This window comes from Carcharhinus amblyrhynchos, chromosome 10 (genome assembly GCF_965287045.1).
Source record: "Carcharhinus amblyrhynchos chromosome 10, sCarAmb.v2.hapA, whole genome shotgun sequence".
Classification (NCBI taxonomy): domain Eukaryota; kingdom Metazoa; phylum Chordata; class Chondrichthyes; order Carcharhiniformes; family Carcharhinidae; genus Carcharhinus; species Carcharhinus amblyrhynchos.
In genome coordinates this window covers 64425500-64447478 of record NC_137333.1, presented here as the reverse complement: position 1 = coordinate 64447478, position 21979 = coordinate 64425500, and the positions used below count along the sequence as shown (strand labels likewise).

The 21979-nt window shown below is 42.7% G+C and overlaps 1 protein-coding gene across 2 annotated transcripts in view; it reads right to left on the bottom strand.

The window, feature by feature from the left end:
- Positions 1 to 21979, bottom strand: part of LOC145349004 (E3 ubiquitin-protein ligase SH3RF3-like) — a 312100-nt gene that overhangs the window by 72739 nt on the left and 217382 nt on the right. For both annotated transcript variants that reach the window (XM_080197200.1, XM_080197201.1), the window contains 2 exons: positions 11952 to 12227; positions 2109 to 2204 (listed from right to left, as the gene is read on the bottom strand). In XM_080197200.1, coding sequence (XP_080053326.1) covers positions 2109 to 2204; positions 11952 to 12227 — 372 coding nt within the window. The remainder of the gene's footprint in view (positions 1 to 2108; positions 2205 to 11951; positions 12228 to 21979) is intronic.

The following is a 21979-nucleotide window of genomic DNA, read 5'->3' as shown; positions in this document are numbered from 1 at the left end:
TAGGGGCCCAGCAATTTAATCTCTTGTCTCCCTCAGTAATCTGGGATAGATGCCATCTGGCCCTGGGGATTTGTCTACCTTAATGCTTTTTAATTCACCTAACACTTCCTCCCTCCTAATGATGATTCATTCTAAAGGGTTTATACACCCCTCTGAGACATCATCAATTGACGTGCCCTCTTTTCATGAACACCAATGCAAAATACTCATTAAAGATCTCACCTACTTTTGGTTTTACACATAATTTCCCTCCTTTCTTCTTGAGTGGACAAACTTTTATTCTAGCTATCCTCTTGTTCCTAATATGTATATAAAATGCCTTGGGATTCTCCTTAATCCTGTCTGCCAAGGACATTTTGTGACCCCTTTTTGCCCTCCTAACTCCCTGTTTGAACTCTTTTCTATTTTCCCTGTATTCTTCAAATGCTTCATCTGTTTTTAGTTGCCTACACCTCATGTATGCATCCTTTTTCTTTTTGATTGTAATTTTGCCATGTGTGACAGAGAAGTGTGTATTGTGGCCCATTGTAAAGACAAGAATCCAATGGTCACAGATACAGACTGGTATGAAGTCTGGATGGGAGGAATAGGAATAAGAACATAAGAACATAAGAACATAAGAACATAAGAAATAGGAGCAGGAGTAGGCCATCCAGCCCTTCGAGCCTGCCCCGCCATTCAATAAGATCATGGCTGATCTGTCGCTGCTCAGTTCCACTTTCCCGCCCTCTCCCCATAACCCTTAATCCCCTCTCCTATCAAAAACCCATCAACCCGCATCTTAAAAATATTTAGCGAGGCAGCCTCCACCACTTCAACGGGCAGAGAATTCCAGAGATTCACCACCCTTTGAGTGAAGAAGTTCCTCCTCAACTCCGTTCTAAACCGCCCCCCTTTTATCTTGAGGCTGTGCCCCCTAGTCCTATTGTCTTTTTTGAGCGGGAAGAGTCTTTCCACCTCTATCCTATCCATCCCATTCATCATCTTATACGTCTCAATGAGATCTCCTCTCATTCTTCTAAACTCTAACGAGTACAAGCCCAGTTTATTCAGCCTCTCCTCATAGCTCAACTATATATCAATACAAAATCTCCCTGAATACATTTCAAGAAATCTGCCCCTCTAAATCCTCTCCCAATTTATGTTAGGGAAGTTGAAGTCCCCTAGTATAATTATCTGGTTTATTATTCTTATGAACCACAATGAATTGTCTCCATATCTGCTCCTTTATTTGGTGCTGACTCTTTGGGGGCATATAATACATTCCCAGTAATGTGGTTGTCCCTTTTATATTCCTGAGTTTGGACTACAAAGCCGTCTTTGAAGACCCTTCCAAGATATCATTTCTCCTTATTGCAGTAATTAACTGCTTAATTAATAATGCGACGCCACTTACATCCTTCTGTGTCTCATCTAAAGATCCTATACCCCAGCCTTGAGTTGCCAGTTCTGCTCTTGCCTGTCCTGTATGCAAGGAGAAGTCTCACAACACCAGGTTAAAGTCCAACAAGTCCACCAGACAGCAAACCCACAAGGTTTCGGAACGCTGTTCCCTCATCAGGCGAGTGGAAAGCTCCGATCAGAAACAGGGCACACAAAGGCACACACAGTCTACAGAACACTGACCCGAATGCGAGTCTCCACAGCCAATCCGCCACTCAAATCCCAAAAGCGCAGACAACGTGAGTGGAGGCAGCACCAAGCACAGGCCAAAAAGATGCGCATTGTCTCCAGACAGGACAGCAAGCGAGACGCTGCAAGCCCAGGCAAATCACCGGGCCACAGACAGTGCGACATGAACGGAAGACCCCGGCCGAGGCATCCCTCTAAGCCAACCACAAACTAATGAATGATTGAATGAAAATGAGGTTCAAGAGTTAAACTAGCCCAGACTTCAAAATAGTGACAGCCGAAATCCACAAAATCAAAATATCTTCCCCTCAAAAAATTAGCTGAGCAACCTGATCTTTGACCTTCAACCTCAAACTAATGTAAGCTGGTGGTCACATTGCTGACTGATGAATGAACAGGTGACTGCTCATATGAATGTATTACGAATCAGACACTTTGAAACACAGGGCAAGTTGCTATTATTTTGATAGACTCACCTCAACGTACAGGAGAGGAAATATTCCTATCTTATCTCCCAACATTCCTTCTGCCCAGTTGTCATCCACCCTCCTTATGACAGTCAAAATTTCATCCTGGAAGCAGAAAGAATATAAGTGTTTAAAAAGCTGAATTTCACAATATATATTCTTAAGAGTAATGCAAATGAGGGTCAAGAATTGTGAAAATCTTGCTACAATTTGTGAAAATGCTACTACAATTAGTGGGCTTGATGGCCCATTCATCAGCCCACTGCCATTCACCCACCTCTCCAGTGGAAAATACACCTGACAGGCTTTGGTGCTGGCCATCACTAACATGGACCTAGCATTCTGGATCCTGAAGGTCCAGGGGAGCACCACCAACTCTTCACAAAGAGGGGCATCATCCACCTTCCCTCTCTGCCCACTACTGCCACAATATTCAGGCATGAAGGTGACCTGACCTGACCACTTCCTTCCCTCAGACTCCCACTTAACCCCCTCTTCCCCATCCCACCTTCAGGCCATGCGTTTTGGCAGTGTCAATGGTGCACTGCCCCTGTCATTGACACCCTGGTCAGGACATTGGGCCCCAAGAGGGGTCAAGGAGGTAAGTCCAGCAGTTATTTGCCCTCTGGTGCTGCCAGGCTGCAGAGGAAGGGTTCCTCAAAGATCCTTGCGTTTGGTGGACTCAGGCTGGGGACAAAGGATTGACCTTGTCACTCTCTCCCACGATGGGGATCTCATGGCTGGATGGCCCCTTCTAACCCTGACAGATGCTGGCATGATGATTGTAGGCAGTTCGGTGATCAACATCTTCATTCCTGCCTGCTAGCTGTGAAGATTTTGAAGTGACCAGTCACTTTAATCTCCATACTCCCGATCAACTGGTTGGCTTTTTAAATCACTGTAGCACCCCATTGTGCAACAGGGATTTCCCTTTCTCTCTGCCCGAAGCTGCGACTATGAGCTGATCCCTTTGAGGTCCTGTGACAGAGAGGAGGTATCAATTTCTCTGTGGTGGGGGGGAGGGGATGTTTGGGGGGGGGGAGTGGGATACCTTCTTCACAGATGCGCACTCAGCCTCAATATATTCATATGTTTTTCTCTTAAGTCTCTCTGTGTGCGTAGAAAGTTAAAGCCTTTGAAACCCTCTCTATTGCATTGAAAGCCTTTAATTTCTGTCAATTTCAAAGTGTAATGCTTTGAAAGAAGCTTCCATTGACAGTTTAACAGATTTCTCCTTAGGCTCCAGTGAGCTATGTTTATTTTGTATTTTCCTTGATGCTTGAATGCATCTCAAGCAGCTCCATTGTTCCTAATCACAATATTTACATAGACTCTAAGCCTGATTGAGAGCTGTGGTTTCTCCAAAGGGAATGAGGAAGTAATTCCAAAAGAGGAATTGAAAACACTTATTCCCTTTGAAGACACTACAGCTGTCCATGACAACACAATGTGATAAGGTCAGCTATGATGGGTAAATATGAGAACCCTTTGAGATTCTCTGTGGGGGTCAAACAGGGGGTCAAACTGACATTGACAGTCTGGCATATTCTTCTCTTTGTTGCTGGCAGATGCTTCTACTACAGAGAGTGTCTATTTATTGAATGTAATGACTTTATTGAGGCCCACAAAGTGGACCTCTTAGAAACATACATAGAAAATAGGAGCAGGAGGAGGCCATTTGGCCCTTTGCACCTGCTCCGCCATTCACCATGATATTGGCTGATCATCAAACTCAATAGTCTAATCCTGCTTTCTCCCCATAATCTTTATTTCATTCCCCAAATGCTATATCTAACTGCCTCTTGAATACATTCAATGTTTTGGCATTGACTACTTCCTGTGGTAATGAATTCCACAGACTCACCACTCTTTGAGTGAAGAAATGTCTCCTCATCTCTGTCCTAAATGTTCTACCCCAAATCCTCAGACTGTGACCCCTGGCTCTGGACACCCCCACAATCGGGAACATCCTCCCTGCATCTACCCTGTATAGTCCTGTTAGAATTTTATATGTCTCTGAGATTTCCCCCCTCATTCATCTGAACTCCAGCAAAAACTTTTAATTCTAATCTAGTCAATCTCTCCTCATACATCAGTCCCGCAATCCCTGGAATTATCCTGATAAATCTTTGTTGCATTCCTTCGAAAGCAAGAACATCCTTTCTCAGAAAAGGAGAGTAAAACTGCCCTGTATAATTGCAACAACACATGCCTGCTCCTGAACTCGAAACTTCTCACTATGAAGGCTAACATACCATTTGCCCTCTTTACCATCTGCTGCATCTGCTTGCTTACCTTCAGCGACTGGTGCACAAGAACACCCAGGTCCTGCTGCACGCTCTCCTCTCCCAATCTACAGCCATTCAGGTAGTAATCTACCTTCTTGTTTTTGCTTCCAAAGTGAATAATCTCACATTTATCCAAATTATACTGCATCTGCCATTGATTTGCCCACCCATCCAACCTGTCCAGATCATGCTGAAGGATCCCTGCATCCTTGTCACAGTTCAGCCTCCAACCAACCTGCAAATTTGAGATGTTACATTTTGTTCCCTCATCCAAATCGTTAATATATATTGTGAATAACTGGGGTCCCAGCACTGATCCCTGTGGCACCACATTAGTTACTGCCTGCCAATTTGAAAAGTATCCATTAATTCATACCTTTTGTGTCCTTTCTGCCAACCAGTTTTCTATCCATCTCAATACATTTTCCCCAATCCCATGCACTTTAACCTTGCACGATAATCTTTTATGTGGCACTTTGTCAAACGTTTTCTGAAAGTCCAGATATACTACATTGACTGGCTCCCCCCCTCAACTCTGCTACTTACATCTCAAAGAATTGCTATAGATTTGTCAAGCATGATTTCCCTTTCATAAATCCATGTTGGCTCTGTCTGACCTTGCCAATGCTCTCTAAATGCTCTGCTATAAAGCCTTTGATAATGGATTTGAGAATATTCCCCACTACTAATGTTAAGCTTACTGGTCTATAATTCCCTGTTTTCTCTCTACCTCCCTTTTTGAATATTGCAGTGACATTAGCTACCCTCCAATCTGCAGGGATTGTTCCAGAGTCTATAGAATGCTGGAAGATGACCACCAATGCATCCACTATTTCTCAAGCCACTCCTTTAAGTACTGTGGGATGTAGATTATCAGGGCCTGGAGATTTTTCTGCCTTCAATCCTATCAATTTTCCCAGCACAATTTCTCTATTAATATTGATCTCCCTCAGTTTTTCCCTCTCATTAAATCTTGCATATTCCAACAACTTTGATATCTGATTTGTGTCCTCTTTTGTGAAGACCGAACCAAAGTATGTACTTAGTTGCTCAGCCATTTCTTTGTCCCTTATTATACATTCCCCCGTTTCTATCTGTAGCGGACCTACATTTGTCTTCACCAATGTCTTTTGCTTCACATATCTAGAGAAACTCTTCGTATCAGTCTTTATGTTCCCTGCAAGCTTACTTTCATACTGTATTTTCACCTTCTTAATCAATCCCTTGGTCGTTCTTGGCTGAACTGTAAACTGCTCCCAATCCTCAGACCTTTTTTTTGGCCAATCTATGCTTCTTCCTTGGACTGGATACTATCTCTAATTTCCTTTATAAGCCAATGGATTGGCCTTCTTACCCATTTTGCTTTTGTGCCAGACAGGAATAAACAGTTTCTGCAGTTTCCCCATTCGTTCCTTGAATGTTTGCCATTGTCTATCCACGATCATTCCTTTAAGTAACTCTCCCCTATCTATCAAGGCCAATTTATGTCTCATATCCTCATTGTTTCCTTTATTAAGATTCGGCATCCCAGTTTCTGAATCAACTAATTCACTCTCCATCTTAATAAAAAATTCTATCATGTAATGTTTGCTCATCTGCCCAAGGGATCTCACACAGTTAGACAGGCAATGATTCCCTTCTCATTGCATTGTACCCAGTCGAAGATGACCTGCTCTCTAGTTGGTTCATTCATATATTGGTCACGAAAATCATCCCATATACACTCCAGGAATTCCTCCTCTACAGCATTGTGGCTAATTTTATTTGCCCAATGTACGCGCAGATTAAAAGTGCCATAATCACCAATATTCTTTTATCACATGCATCACTAATTTCATGTTTAATGCCATTTTCAACATCACCATTGCAGTTTGAGAGTCTATATATGACATCCACTAACGTTTCTTGTCCCTTGGTATTTCTCAATTCTACCCGCGCAAACTCCATCTCGTCAGAATATCCTTTCTCATTATTGTTGATTAATTTCCACTTATACCGGCAGTGCCACTCCACCACCTTTTCCTTTATGCCTGTCCTTCCTAAATATTGAATACCCTGGGATACTATTGCAAATGCTCCACACGTTAAGGCACAGAACCTTTAAGCTTGTCTTTTTAACATTGTTTGTCTTGCTCCTAATATTTTTCTCTATATCCCTGTTTGAATTTTGCTCTTGTTTTCTCTGCCTATCAGTTTTCTTATTCCCTTTTCTATCTTTTGTTTTTGTTCTTACTCCCTCCTTTTCTGACTCCTTATGTAGGTTTCCACCCCCCTGGCATATTAGTTTACGAATGTGAACTCCCTGATTAAGGCAATAATGGCTTGTCCAATCAGGGAGCCCTGTCTGTGGGTGTAATGTGGAGTATCAGGGCTAATGGGTTTATACTCTGTATGAGGAAATATTTGTCTGCGTGTTGCTGACTATGTCAATAAATCTAAGTTTGGCGATGGGACACTGGCCACAGAGGAGTTATTTCACATACAAGAACTGACGGAAAGTTGGTCAACCTTGCTCCCTGAGATCCAAGACAAAGGTACACCATTTAATCATCAGAGAGTTGCTCTACGCTGATGATGCTGCACTAACATTCCATACTGGGAAACACTTACAACAGCCAATGGACAGAGTCTCTCACACCTGTAAATAGTTTGGTTTGACCGTCAGTGTCAGAAAGACAAATGCCTTGGTCCAGAATGTTCCCATATCACCATCCATTAACATTGACAATGTGATACTAGAGGTTGTTAATACCTTCATACATATCTCAGCTCCATAATCACCAGCAATCTGTCAGTTCATGCTAGAATAAGAAACATCATAAAAGCTCCAGCTTTTTTGTCCAAGCTGAGGAAACGAGTATGGAAATGCAGCAATCTCATACAGAAGACCTTTTTTTATTTCTCTCTTATTATCAATAGAAGCTTTGTCTTTGCTTGGCTGTACTTTCTTCTTTTGTTCTTTCACTACAAATAGGCATCTTGCATCCACGTCCTCTTTCCTGTACTTATTAGTTGAAATTTAGGCTCATCTGGTTGCTTCCAACCCCATTTCATTGTTTCTTGGGACTTCAAAACAATGGCTCTCTGTGACTATCTTTCATTCTTTTGTCATATTTAGGCTTTTCAACCAACGTCACCTAGACACTATTTCCTTATATAACTTATGTCATTTAAACCTTGGTGGTGTCCTGCCCTGCAAGCCATGGCTTTTCAGTAAAATGTCATAACTTGCACTCAGTATTACAGTGGTGTAGCATAAGCTTTGCAATATTAACAGGATCTTGAAGGATATACTTGCCTTGGAGGGCATGGAGTAAAGATTCACTACATTGATTCCTGACAATAGCCCAATAAAGAGACAGAATAAAATTGGCCTATACTCTGCAGTTTAGGAAAATATGAAGCTACCTCATTGAAACATATAAACGATTCTCACTGGCACTCAGTTTGGCTTCTGCCATGGTTACTCAGCACCTGACCTCATTATAGCCTTTGTCCAAACATGGACAAAGGAGTTAACCTCAGGAGGTGAGGAAGGAGTGACTTCCCTTGACAGTAAAGTAGCATTTGACCAAGTAAGGCATCAGTGAGCCTAAGCAAAACTGAAATCAATGGACATCAAGGTGCATACTCTCGGTTGGCTGGAGTCCTACCTAAAATTTTTACCAAAATTCGCTGGATTCTGGGGAAGTGCCGGAAGATTGGAAAACGGCTAATGTTACACCACTGTTTAAAAAAGGTAGCAGACAAAAGGCAGGGAATTATAGGCTGGTTAGTTTAACATCTGTAGTTGGAAAAATGCTTGAATCAAAGAAGAAATAGCGAGGCACCTAGAACAGAATGGTTTGATAGAGCAGACGCAGCACGGATTCGTTAAGGGGAAGTCGCGTTTGACGAATTTCTTGGATTTCTATGAGGATGTGACTAGTGCGGTAGACAGAGGGGAACCGGTGGATGTGGTGTTTCTAGATTTTCAAAAGGCGTTTGATTAGGTGCCTCATAAAAGGCTGCTACAGGAGGTTAGGGTGCATGGAGTTGGGGGTAAGGTGTTAGCATGGATAGAGGATTGGCTGTCTAATAGGAAGCAGAGAGTTGGTATCAATGGGTGCTATTCGGATTGGCAGTTGGTGACTAGTGGAGTGCCGCAGGGATCGGTGCTGGGGCCTCAACTATTTACCATTTATATAGATGATCTGGAGGGGGCTGAGGGTAGGGTGACGAAATTTGCTGATGACATGAAGATGAGTGGAAAAGCAAATTGCGCGGAGGGTGTGGAAAGTCTGCAGAGGGATCTGGATAGGCTAAGCGAGTGGGCGAGGACCTGGCAGATGGAGTATAATGCTACCTCGCTGAATATGTTTAAGACACGGGTAGATTGGTTTTTGATAGACAAGGGAATTAAGGGTTATGGGGAGAAAGCGGGAAAGTGGAACTGATCCACTTCAGATCAGCCATGATCTTATTGAATGGCAGGGCAGGCTCGAAGGGCTAGATGGCCTACTCCTGCTCCTGAACATAAGAACATGTTCTTATGTTCTTATGAATAAAGAAATACATTTATGGTTGTTGGAATTCAATCATTTCAGTTCCAGGACGTCACTGCAGGAGTTCCTCAGAGTAGTATCCGTAACACAACCATCTTCAGCTGCTTCATCAATGACCTTCCTTCCATCACCAGGTTAAAGGTGGGATTTTGCTTATGATTGCACCATGTTCAGCATCATTGGTGGCCTCTCAGATACTGAAGCAGTCCATATACAAACTCAGCAAGACCTGGACAATGTCCAAGCTTGGGTTGACAAGTGGCAAATAACATTTGCTCCACACAAGTGTCAGGCAATGACCACCTCAACAAGAGAGAATCTAAAAATCATCCTGGACATTCAATGGCATTCTCATCACTGAATCCCCCATTATCAACATCCTGGGGGTCACCATTGACCAGAAACTGAATTGGACGAGCCATATAAATATTGTAGCTACAAAAACAGGTCAGATGCTAGGAATCCTGTGGCGAATAACTCATCTCCTGACTCCTCAAACCTGTCCACCGTGTACAAGGTACAGGTCAGAAGAGTGTTGGAATACTGTCCACTTGCCTGGATGAGTGGAGTTGCAACAACACCCAAGAAGCACGACACCATCCAGGACAAAGAAGCTTGCTTGATTGGCACCACATCCACAAACATCCATTCTCTCCACCACTGCCGCACTGTAGCAGCAGTGTGTACCATCTAAAAAATGCATTGCAGAAACTCACCAAGGTTCCTTGGTCAGGCCTTCCAAATGCACACTACTATCTAGATAGGCAATGGCAGCAGACAAGTGGGAAATCCACCACCTGGAGGTTCCTTTCCAAGCCCTCACCATTCTGACTTGGAAATAAAGTGCCCTTCCATTACTGTCACTGGGTCAAAATCCTGGATCTCCATCCCGTGCAACACTGTGGGTGTACCAACACCACACGGACTGCAGTGGTCAAGAAGGCAGCTCACTACCACCTTTTCGAGGGCGATTGGAGGGGGCAATAAACGCTGGCCTACATCTACACCTACACGAATTAATATATTTTTAAACATTCTGGTATGTGACAGGATAGGTACTGAGAGGATGTTTGCCCCCTCCATGGAGAGTGTAGAAAACTAGTGGGCACTGTTTCAGGATGAGGAGGCAACCAGTTCAGATAGAGATGAGGAGAAATTTCTCCTATCAAGACGTTTGTGAGTCTTAGAAATTCTACTCCAGAGGGTTGTGGATGCTCCATTGTATATTCAAGTACTTTTAACAAGTTAATGGGAGGAGACCATTTCCTATTCGGGGAGCAGGGGGAGCAAATTGCTAATTATTTTTGATTTATGACACTCACATGCTATTGTTGCCTCCTCAAACTTGCTTGATTGCCTGAGGGAGTTAGACAGGAATTTCCCTGAATTAGCTGAAGTTTGATTTTCATTCTTTATGCTTCAGTAGGGTTAGGAAATAGAGTTAGGAAACATATTTATTGTGTTAACTTAATAGGATGAACCTCATGCTCTTTTCCTGCTGTTCTTTTCCAGCTTTTCCACACTTATAGAAATTAAGTTCAGTAATGAGCCACTTTTTAAAAAATGGGTTTCATTTTGCTCCAATTGAACTGAATTTACATTAGAAACTAAAGCATTCATTACTTTTGTAATTCAATCCCTACTTGCTTGCTAAGTGGCTTTGGAAAACAAAAACAGTTTGGTTAGAATTAGGAAATAATGATAGATGGACAGAGGGCATTGACATGCTACACAGAATGACAGAATGACGCCCACTACATTGGAGGTACTTTCCCATTGAGATAGAAGATAAAACTAGCCGGGGTTCAACAAGACCAAATACGAATTCTAGGACTTTCAGCTGGCAATATTAAATTGGAAGTATATAACCAGCATGATTTGCTTCCAAACTGTCCACCAGCTGGTTTCTACCGGATTTTCCCAGCATCTGGCTGCAGTATAAGTTCAAGCCAACTTTGATTTAAGATTGTATGATTTATAAGGATATTATCCATTGATTTGTAGGATGTTATTATACTGCTGCACATAATGTTCTGAACTGATCTAAGGATAAAGCATAAAAGTTTTTCGTGGACTGAAACGTAACTTGGGTGGAACCAGAACTTCTTGAAGTCTCTGCACACAGAAGAACAGAACCGAAGGTAGGACCATACTGTAAACAGTGTGTAACCTTAATACCACATTGAAACTTTGTGCAGAATTGAAGGTAGGCAAACAGAATAATGTCTACAGGATGTGAAACAAATCGGAATGAAGCTTCTTACAGATACTTTGAAGTAAATGTGAGGTGATTAAAATAAGTTATCTTGGTAGATTGTTCAAATAATAATTAGTCTTGAGAAACCAATCAGTCATTTACATCTTTGTTATGTGTGTATTATATTAACCTGTTTATCTTGACAATCGTTAGTCACATTGGGCCTGAGTCTGCCTGAATACTACAGCTAGCTTAACTCTAAGCTTGTCCTTGAATTTCAGCATAAACTGATATCGCATTCAAAACCGGTTCCTCCATGTATAAACGTTGGCAGTGCTGTACGTTTTCCCAGCTTACATTACTTATTTTGCAGCACTAGTGGCAACTCAAAAATAACCAAACATGTACAGGTATTGCAAAGTTGTTTATATAATTTTGATCATCTCCCTGCAGACTTTCCCAATGTCAGAGGAAGGTCTGCACTGGTCAGCGAAAACTGGCTTGGGGCTATATGCGGGTCAGCGGATCATATAACATGGGGGGAGGTTAGATAGACTGAATGATATTTGCTGAATCGTTTTACCACTACCAAAATTTCTGTAAAACACAAGAGGACAAGCATCTATCTAGCTTTTGAAGGAATACAAGAACCTGCGAGAGCAATACCACATTAGTGTTAGATTGTCTTTGGTTATAGTGCTCTCCAATAACTCTAAGGGTTGAGATATTCTGCAGCTGAATTTATGATAAAGCATTGAGTAAATGTAAAACATGTCTAGCTTAAAAACAAACGTTTGGTACATCTGTACAACAATTATTTTACCTTTGAGAAAGTCAAACAGTCCTTGTCTTGTTCTTTATCCTTTACTTCAAAGTCATAAAGTGCTTTGCCCTGAGGAGGTGGCTGTGGAAGAGGCTTGATGCATTGAATATAACTAGCTGGGAAAAAGCCATGGGTACCATTCAGCTCGCCATGATACCAGTTCTCATCCACCTTCCGTCGCAGAATGATGAGGTCCCCTTTGCAGAATCTGAGATCACCAGGTTCCTTCCCTTCATAGTTATAGAGAGCCTTGGCACACGGTAACTGTGGAACACTCTGAAACCCAAAGCACAGCAATGATTAATGATTAATGGAGCTCTAACAAAGAGTAATCCTGACTTGAAATGTTGGCTCTATTCTCTCTCCATAGATGCTGTCAGACCTGCTGACATTTTCCAGCATTTTCTGTTTTTGTGTCAGATTCCAGCAGCTGCAGTAATTTGTATTTATGTAATAATTAATGTTTATTACAACTGCAGAGTAAATAGTTACATAGAATCCCTACAGTGCAGAAGGAGGCCATTCAGTCCATTGCACCAACAACTGACCCACCCAGGCCCTATCCCCATAACCCTACATATTTATCCTGCTAATCCTGCTTTCACACTCAATAGAATTTCATATTTGGCACTGAATTCCAAACTTCAAAAAATATTTTTATTTTTCTAAAAGCTTTCCATTCAAATGATTTTGCTGGAACACAATTAAATCGGTGCTTATATCACAATAGAGTTTTCACCATGGCAATAAGCATCAAATTTTACTCTCAGAATTCTGAACTGCCATTACAAGCAATGATTTTAAAGGGTACACCACATGAGTCCCTCAGAGATTTGCATTAGAAATCTCTCGCACCAGTTATCTGGCTCCAACTCAACAGAAAATATGAAGTGAAGTAAATTGGATTCTATTATTCTAACGTTTTGTATTGCTAAATTGCTGCTTTTCACTGACAAGTGCAGTTCACTTGTATCCTCATTAAATGACACACAGTGACTGAGGTGACACTCTATGAGGTTCTCAACGTGCAGACTAACTACTGCCAATTCCTCTGAAGTGTGACAACACCCAGAATAAAGGGATCAGCTGGTCTGTGGTTCCTGCTGTTTGATTTTCACTCGGACAAACCACAATGTAACTGCAAAGTTAAAAAGGAAAAGAAAATTGCGAGAATCTGAAATTAGAACACAGAAGATTCTGGAAGCCTACAGCAGGTCCATCAGTATCTGAAAGGAATGAAGACATACGCCAGAATTTTACTACCTCGCCCACCAGAGGCTTGTAGGATCCCACGCAAGGCCAATGGAGAATACCACTCTGCGAGCCTTGGAATCGGGGCGGGCGTGCTGGTAAAATTCCAGCCAAATGTTGAAACGTTATCCCATTTTTTTCTCTTTTCAGCTGCTAAACTATATTGGTGTGCATTTTGAGCATTTTCTCTTCTTATTACATGCTATATTTTTAACCTGGTTTTTGTTCTCAATTATGTCCCAAGAGAATCAAGGTCTGAAGCAAAGCAAAATGCAATGTCAGTACCAAGCACCATGTCTAAATGTATTCTGTGGATTCAGACTTGGAAGTAGAATCAATCTAGATTGTAGAACCAGGGGCTGAATTATACGAGACATCAAGATTCCTGCTCAGACGCTTAGACCAGCTAAAATGGTAGGGCCGCTGGCAGTTCTCAAGTGCCAGCAGCACCGTGGCTGCCACTGCTGGAATGGTAGGCAGGGTTTGAGGAGGCATTCAACAATGGATTTGAACTTTATAAGCATTTGGGGGTGGGGTTTGGTGAGGGGGTAAGGACAGGCCAATAGGGGGTGGGAGATGGAGGGGAAATCTGGGGAGGAGTAAGGCCAATGGTAGGCCCTCCGATGGGCCCTGAGAGCTAGGTAAGAAGCCATCTCCCCTTCCCTGTCTATTGCCAGCCTACATAGGGAAACATGCTGGGCTAGTTGCTTGCTGTGGGCCTCTCCCATTGCCAGTTTAATCACTCAATTGAGGGACGCAATTGTCCCATAGAATGGCAGCATCAACACCTCGTCTACCACTGGTAAAACTGTGGTGGCGGAAGAGGCAGGAGATATGTAGTGGACAGGCCACACATTGGATTTAACATGACCCCTGGTGCAGGAACATGAAATCCAGCCTCTGAAGACAGTCTGCAATATAACCAATGTAACCTCTCAATCTTTTTGTAGTGCAGGGTCAATTTGTTTAAATGTGCGTGTCCTTGTCTCTGGCTGTCCGTAAGCAGTAGCTCAAAGGGGCCAATTTCTGTGCGGCCTCTCCAAGAACAAGAGATGCTGGATATGATACAAATTTCCATTAAAATAAAGCAGATGGTAAATGAGAAAATTAAATAAAGTTCTTTCATGGAACAGAGATAAAACTGGATTTCTCATTATAGACTTCATTATTTCTAATATTGGCCAAAATTGTGCAGTTGTGATGAATTGTTTATGCTGCATTGTATTTTTATTACTGCTATAATTAATAGACAATAAAACACATTTTAAAAGCATCAGTTTCTCTATGTGACGGTATTGAGGCGAGGGATAACAGTCTTACAGCATTGAGCACTCTATCACCCATTGACTGTCAAAAACATTCAGGACCTAAAGGGAAGAAATACTTAGGAAAATTCCTCTTGAATCCACTCAGGTAACTGAAATCAACCCAGGAGATCACACAGAACATCGTACGACTTTTTTCACCTTGACGAAAATCATTAACCTTCTGAAGTTATCTGAAATAACTTTGACCAAGAAAAGAAACCATACTCAAGGGAGTATTTCACATTCATGGATTTGTTTTGTTGTTTGACAAAAGGTCACATTTACTGCTCATTTCTAGTTGCCCTTAGGTGGTAAACACTTTGATTATGACTGCTTTTTTTTTATTAATCTATCACATTGATTTCATTCGACAATTCAAAACACTTCAGTCAATAATTATAGAAGGTTTCACAATAATGAATGCTCACAATAACCAGATCCCATTCTTACTTTTGTTGCAGTGGCCTATTTCCTTCTCAGAATAATAAGTTCTGACCCGGCAAGTTCTAACCATATTCCTTAGAGCATTCTTCATCAAATTTTCAAGCAGTCAAAACATTAGGTGAATTCTTCTCCACCTAGTCTTTCATAGATGGAAAAGAATTCATACAGTGCAGAATGAGGCAGTTTGGTTTATCAAGTCCGCACCAATGCTGACAGGGCATCCCAAATAGGCCCTATCCCTGTAACCATATGTAATTTACCCCGCTAATCCCCCTAACCTCCAGATCTTGAAATGATAAGGGACATTGTAGCATGGCCAATCCATCCAACTTGCACATCTTTGCACTGTGGTAGGAAACTGGAGCACCCAGAGGAAAACCATGCAGACATGGGGAGAACATGCAAATGCCACACAGACCAGAATTGAACTCAGGTCCCTGGTGCTGTGAAGCAGCAGTGCTTACCACCGTGCCACAACTAAATGGTGCATCCTGCCATTGTTCTTTCCCAGAGTAAAAATGGTCTACAAAAGGTTTGCCAGCATTTGGATCTTTGAGGCTGCAGGAACTCCAGGAATGGAGAAGAGACCTGGGAAAGCTGCTCCTCAGGTTTCACATTCTTACCTGAAGGTCTTGCTCTGGGATCTAAGGAGCTGCAGTGAGGTGAGCCCACCTAAGGGTGGGAGGAAGCAGTAAACCTCTTGAAGAAACCACGATAATCTGTCAGTCTTTGGGTGAGGATTACATGTCAGATCAAGTACAAGAAAAAATCAATGCCTTTTCTTTTCATTTGTGTCTCTTGTGGGGGCCTTGAATTGGATTCAATTTGAATTGGTTTTCAGAGCAAGCAAGGAGATGGATTTGGAACAGCCCAGTCCATTCTGAATATTTTGTTATTTAAAAATGAAGTAAATCTTTTTTAAAAAGATGTGTGTGGAAGTAGCTAAGTTGGCAACAGAGTTGTGGTCCCTCCAACCTGGAGACAGGGCACTCAAGAATCCAAAACTTCAGGAGAGTGGGAAAGGTGAATGTCAAACCCTGCACCCTGGCTTCCTCAGCATCCTCCTGCACCACACTCCCCAGGAGAACACATTTATACGTCCATTCTTCTCACCTCACAGCTCCATCTGAACACTCACACTTCACTCAACCTCTTACTGTAACCCCTCCAAGATGTCCTTCCCTCCCCTCAACACAGGCCACTTATAACATTCATAAATCTTTATTTTCTCTCCTTGGACCACACAATAAACTTGGGGAGAGGCTGAGAACCAGGAGGAGAGTGAATGATTGAGTGAGTGACTGTACCTCTAGTGGCATGTTGGACACAGAGGACATGGACCCATCTGTTCCACTGGAAAGGAAATCTTGCAGATGTCATCAGTGATTTTGCCAGGAGACCCAGAGCCTCCTATGTTACTGATGTTCACGCATGTTGAGAAAGCTGACCCTCTGTGTTGTGGGGTCTTGTCTCCTTCCAATTAGATCTTAGCAGAACACAGATCCCCTCTGTCCTGGGTAGGGGCATAGGCTGAGAAGGCTGTGGTTGCTCCAGTTGCTGCCTGAACTGTTGGCTTTTGTCCCTTGGCACAGCTGGAAGTCGAAAGCTGTTCCCATGGCATGGTCAAGGCTGGCAGGAGAGAAATGCAGCTGTCAGTTGCGTGCTGGATAGGTGAAATGTTTACAAAGAAGCTGCAATCACCTGCCGGTCAGTGAAAGCTCTTTGAGAGAAAAAATGCTTTGAACTGTAGTCTCTCAATGGCTTCAAGTGGAAATCTTCAGTATAACTGATCAAAGCCTTCCCAGCACGTGGATTTCATTCAAGAAGGTCCTCCAGCTATGCACCCATCTCGCTGACCCTGGCAGTGGGGAAGCTGTTTGCTGTAGGGGAAGGAAGAAACTCTGCTTCAAAAACACTTTCCCTCCTGACCCAAGTGGGTCTTCCAATGGATTCACTGCACAAGAGAAAGACAAAAGAGGCTGGGATCACTTCGCGATCCAGCCCAAATCGTATTACTGTGCATTCTGTTGCAACAATCCTTTGCTGCTCAGTGCTGCAGGTCAGTGAATTTTCATACAGCATGGTGCAGCATCTCACACAGCTCTGCAAATGACATGGCTCACCTGCTGCACCCCTCACTCAGAATTCAAACGCTTTTGACACTCCCAACTTCCATCTGAGTGCTTTCAACCCAGAGGAGGCAGCTCACTGAGAAATCACCCAGATGCACTGCAAGGGAATGCTCCTCAAAGACCTCAGGACCCCTCTGCACTGACGTTGCTTGTCATACAATGCTGAGGCCACCAACCCTGTGCAAGGCAAACCCTGCTCTTCTACGCCACAAAGAGCAACACCATCCCTTCAATAGCATTCCATCATATAAAGTTAATGATAGAAAAAACCATGAGCACCATAAATTTTGACTCTTCTAGTCCGCTACCCTTATTCCAGAATAGTGGATCATGGAAGCAGCCAAAAATTCAGGGAGGCCACAGTGTCCCAATTTACAGATCACAACCTTGACATCCTTTTGAACAAACCATATGCTTGCAAGGACACCCTCTTCCTTGCTGGACACAAGTTCCCTCCAGCCACAACTAAAGCAGCCTGGTTGCATATTGCAGGTTAGCTCAGCAGATGACCATCAGTGAACCTGGATACTGTGTCAAATGCACTTCTGTAACCTTCTGTGCTCCAGTAAAGTGAGTGAGATGCTTGACATACAGACAGGCATTGCTGCGTGTAATATGTCAGACTTTGGGTGGTTGCATGAACAGAGTTTCAGGGGTACCTGCCCAGGCCAATGTCCCATCTAACACTATGAATATTCTCAAATCTCAATGTGGAGATGATTGTGAAGACCTCTCGGAGGATTCTCCAATCTCCATGCCTTTAGATGCCACCATATTGCCCTTTCCCTCTTATCTTTCCAGAAGAGGATGCAGAACTTCCAAGAGCTGAAGAAGACTGGGGCGACACTGCAAACATATGTAAGCTCAGAGCTGTGGAGGGCCATGCATATTCCCCGAATGACATCAGAAAAATTTAAATTCCTCTCGGTCCATATCACAAAATCCCTACAATATAGAAGGAGACCATTCAGCCTATCATGTCTGCACCTACTCTTTAATGGAGTATCTGGCCCCACATATTTACCTCGCTAATACCCTTACATATATAATAGCAACCCCAATGTCATAGGATGTGCATACAGGGTTCTGACCCCAAAGCTTAAAACAAACTTGTTCCCGTCTGTGAGAAGTTTGTGTGCTGTTCTTTGTGAGGGGGAAATTCAAAATTACAGTCCAGTGATTACAAGTTTTATGATTCCGCACCCATTCCTGGCTTTTTGTGGGTATGAAAATACAACACTATGTTCAGACAAAGGTGAAAAGAACAAACTGCAAATCATGAAAATTTTAAATGTTCTTCTGGTGTCTGCACATACTTCTCGTGTGTGCGTGATTTCCTCTGGGTGCTCCAAAGATGGTAAAAAGTCTGACAATACCAGGTTTAAGTCACACCGATTTATTCGATAGTAGACTCACTAGCTTTCGGGGTTAGTCCCTTCGCCAGGTGAATGGAGAGTTCTGGCCTCAGACAGAGCATATAAAGCACAGACAGTTTACAGATTACTGATTAGAATGCGAATCTTTACACCTAACCTGCTGTTCAAGTCCTAAAGTGGCCGACAATGTGAGTGGAAGGAGCGTTAAGCCCAGGTTAAAGAGATGTGTATTGTCTCCAGACAGTACAGTAAGTGAAGTTTTGTAAACCCAGGCAAGTCATGGGGGTTACAGATAGTGCGACATGAACCCAAGATCCCTGTTGAGACCGTCCTTATGTGTGCGGAACTTGGCTATCAGTCTCTGTTCAGCGACTCTGCGCTGTCGTGTGTCGTGAAGGCCGCCTTGGAGAATGCTTACCCGAAGGTCAGAGGCCGAATGCCCGAGACCACTGAAGTGTTCGCCAACAGGAAGGGAACAGTCTTGCCTGTTGGCGAACACTTCAGTGGTCACAGGCATTCAGCCTCTGACCTTCGGGTAAGCATTCTCCAAGGTGGTCTTCACGATACACGACAGCGCAGAGTCGCTGAGCAGAGACTGATAGCCAAGTTCTGCACACATAAGGACGGTCTCAACAGGGATCTTGGATTCATGTCGCACTATCTGTAACCCCCGTGACTTGCCTGGGTTTGCAAAACCTCACTTACTGTACTGTCTGGAGACAATACACATCTCTTTAACCTGTGATCAGTGCTCCTTCCACTCACACTGTCAGCCACTTTAAGACTTGAACAGCAGGTTAGGTGTAAAGATTTGCATTCTAATCAGTAATCTGTAAACTGTCTGTGCTTTATATGCTCTGTCTGAGGCCAGAACTCTCCGTTCACCTGACAAAGGGACTAACCCTGAAAGCTAGTGAGTCTACTATCAAATAAATCGGTGTGACTTAAACCTGGTGTTGTCAGACTTTTTACTGTGTTTACCCCAGTCCAACGCTGGCATATCCACATCATGCTCCAAAGATGTGCAGGTGAGGTGGATTGGCCATGCTATAATTTCCCCTTAGTGCCCCAAGATGAGTAGGTTAGGGGGATTAGTGGGGTAAATGTGTGGAGTTCCAGGGATAGGAGGGGTGAGTCTGAGTAAGATGCTCTGTCGGAGAGTTGGTGCAGACTCAATGGGCTGAATGGCCTCCTTCTGCACTGCAGGGAATTTTATGATTTATGACTCTAAATTAACCAGAAAACTTTAAAAACGTGCAACGAATCAGTCAGCATCCAACAAAGAAAAGTGGATCCTTTGATCAGATGTCATGATGGAATGACCCTGTTTTCTCTTTCACATCCCGACTTACTTGTTGGATATTTCTATTATTTTCTGTTCTACTTCAGATGTCAATATTGATAGTTTTTCTTTTGTTGTATGTACTCAGGTGAAAGTTCTGAGACCCTTTTTTGAGGCAGAAGGTCAAAGGCTGAGTTTTATGCAGGTGTGTTTCCAAGTGGTTTACATTCACAACTTGCAACACTTGCGACTCACAAGGTCAGCACAGAACTGGGTTTTCAGACCCTCAGCTTCAGACACTTGGGGCTTGCAATGAAGTGGATGGAGCAAAAAGGATGCATAAAAAGGTAAGTTTTTAAGAATTCCCTTTTATTTCTCTATGTGGCCATCAGACTGTTCATGACAGTTCAGTAAGCTTAGTTCCATTTCTGGTAAGGTTTAATATGTTGATGGTCCTCACGCACTCTGCACACAGACTCTGCAATTTGCTCTAAATCTTGCTCCCATCATTCCAACTGGAAATTACTAAAGTTTCCAGATATCTCGGGGGAAAATTGCAGTTTGTGAACAAGCACCAATACTGAACAATCAGAAAATTCCTGCTTCAAATTCTGGTTTTTGCTGTGTTAACCTGAACCCAAAGAGCAGGGCAGCGAACTGAGTCAGAGCAGAGTGCCTGTGGAAAGTCAGCGGTGAACTTTTACACGAGGAATATGAAAAATGATGGAATTTTTTGGGCAAAAGTTGGAGTTCCACTTTTCCGCGAGATTGATCACTCTTTGGGAACATATGGTATCTCTGTCAGAAAGTAATACATTTGCAAATGAAGCCAATCAGCACCTGCAAAGAAGTTTAAAATCTTACATGAGATCCCTCACCTGAATCCTAATTGATACAAGGGATGTGATGGCTTAGTGGTGCTATTGCTAGACTATTAATCCTGACATTCAGCAAATGTTCTGGGGACCTGGGTTCGAATACCACCATGGCAGATAGTGGAGTTTGAATTCAATAATTTAAAAAGGAATATGGAATTAAGAATCTAATGATAGCCATGAAATTATTGTCGGAAAAACTCATCTGGTTCACTAACGTACTTCACAGGAGAAAATCTGCCGGCCTTACCTGGTCTGGCTTACATGAGACTTCAGAGCCACAGCAATGTGGTTGACTCTTAACTGCCAGCGAGCAGTGAGGGATGGTCAAAAATGCTGGTCAGCCAGTGGCGCTATGTCCCATGAATTAACTTTAAAAAAAGTTAATCTTTATCTCATTTTGAGATGTGAATGAACAGGTTGTACATTTCCAGCAGCACTCTCTTCTTCTGTATTCTGACAATGGATTCACTTACAGATCTTCTCTTAGGCTCTGAAATCCTCAAGGATTATCCATAACTGTAATTGATTTTCACCATAATGCCCCATCTTAAAAAATTGTACCATACAAATTATGAAAATCGCTCCCTGAAGCATTAATTATTCCACTTCCCATACCTTTTGAAAATTGTGACACGTGGATGAGCTTTAACTCTTCATTTAATTAATGTAAAGTCCAAGTAATGAATTTTTATAATATTCTCCTGAGGGTTTTGTTAATGTTTATTTATTCCCCACCTTCGGTTGCAATATGGTTCAAGCCTCAACAAACTACTACAATACTAAAACATTCCACATGTGTGATTGCTGACACAAACTTCAGCAAAGATTCAACCAAAATACTTAGAATGCAACCACATTTGCTAAGAATTCAGAGGCTGATACGGGCTTCCAGAAGCATTGGGTTGCCACAATCTATGATTTATTTATTTTTTCCATCATTGCTCAAGACCACAAGGAACTACAAAAGGTCGTGAATGTTGCTCAATGCATCACGCAAATCAGCGTCCCATCCATTGACTCTGTCTACACTTCCCACTGCCTTAGCAAAACAGTCAGCATCATTGAGGACTCCACGCACCCTGGACATTCTCTCTTCCACCTTCTTCCTTCAGGAAAAAGATACAAAAGTCTTTACTCAGAGAGTGGTTGGGATGTGGAATGCGCTGCCTGTTGTGATAGTGGAGTCTGACACTTTAGGAATTTTCAAGTGGTTACTGGATAGGCACATGGAGCACACCAGAATGAAAGGGAGTTTGATCTTGGGTTTGGACATAGCTCGGCACAACATCGAGGGCCGAAGGGCCTGTACTGTGCTGTACTGTTTTATGTTCTAAAAGTCGGAGGTCACATACCAACCA